The sequence below is a fragment of the Haplochromis burtoni genome, unplaced genomic scaffold (genome assembly GCF_018398535.1).
Source record: "Haplochromis burtoni strain Fernald_Lab_line unplaced genomic scaffold, NCSU_Asbu1 Contig_6786, whole genome shotgun sequence".
In the NCBI taxonomy this organism is placed as follows: Eukaryota; Metazoa; Chordata; class Actinopteri; order Cichliformes; family Cichlidae; genus Haplochromis; species Haplochromis burtoni.
The window spans coordinates 1-1,156 of NW_024589144.1; the positions used below are offsets into that span (position 1 = coordinate 1).

Sequence of the window (1,156 nt, forward strand, 5' to 3'; positions counted from 1 at the left end):
CCACCTGTGAACAGTCCAGACTGAACACAGTAGAGGATTTCACAGCCATCACTGATTGCAGCAAGGTGCTGACTGAACTTGGGAGGGCACCTGCGTTGATTCCTTGCCAGTGGGTTGGTTGACTGACAGCTGAAGAGACCTCCGAATGGTACTGAGAATCTGGTACCTGTCTCATAGTCTTTACTCATACAGATCACCTCACCATCTGAGAGGTACTTTAGTGGAATGAAATTTGGGGGGCAGCTTTTGCTTTTTGTGAGGGGGTTCAGGAGCGAGGGGCTGTATATGCCTCCAAACAGATACCCTGAGTTTTCTGGAGCCTGTCCATTTATAGAGCACCAGTAGGTGTTGATGCGAGCAGAACGAACATAGTTGTTGTCTTGACAACGTGTTTTGTGACAAGTGAAAAAACCCCAATAGGAATGACTTTCCTTGTGACATTCATACTTGGAGTAGCTCTGAAGTCTCACCTCTGATCTGAGTAAAGTTGGTGAGTAAGGTGGACGGCAGGAGAAGTCACCTGTATCTGGGTTTTTCTGGGCCAGGGCATCACATAGTGGATCTGCATCTGAGCTGATTTTAACACACTCTTGGTAGACACCACCAAAACTGAGGTTGGTAGCTGAACCCTCACAGGAATTATCATCCATGTTAGCCTGGAAGTTGAAGTTCTTGGAGTTGACATCAACACACCCAGGGCGAGTATTGATCTTGTAGTAGCGCTCTACAGCCTGTCTGACTGTCTTTAAGAGCAACTTTTCCAATCGTAGGGTGTGGCAGATCAGTGAGAGTGTTGGTGTTTATGAAATAGTGCAGAGGAAATCCTGAGCGATCGATGGCAACAAGGTTGTTTCTGGTACTTTCCTGCCACTTCTGCAGAGTGATACCAGGATAAAAGGGTGCACCTCCGTGGCTTTGAATGAGGGAGTACTGAATATTGGATTGATATGTTTGAAGTGATGAGCTCTGTTGGGCACTTTGACTGCTAATGTCAAACTTTAGTTTATCAAAGAAGTTTAATCCAGCCTGTGCTTTAACAGAGGAGCTTTGTGACTGGCTGTCTGACACATAAGAGGAACAGAGATAGTCCTCCTGCACCAAAGCCGCCCCAGCATCCACACTAGTGATGACATGAGTCCCATAGTCCAGCACCATC

General features: G+C 46.7%; 1 protein-coding gene across 1 annotated transcript; it reads right to left on the reverse strand.

Moving 5' to 3' along the window:
- Positions 1 to 5: 5 nt before the first annotated feature.
- Positions 6 to 1,156, reverse strand: LOC102303358 (macrophage-expressed gene 1 protein; the record flags this gene model as incomplete). The annotated part of the gene is given in 2 exon segments (XM_014331806.2): positions 6 to 740; positions 742 to 1,156. Coding segments are annotated over 2 exon segments (1,150 nt in total), but the record flags the coding sequence as incomplete, so codon positions are not given.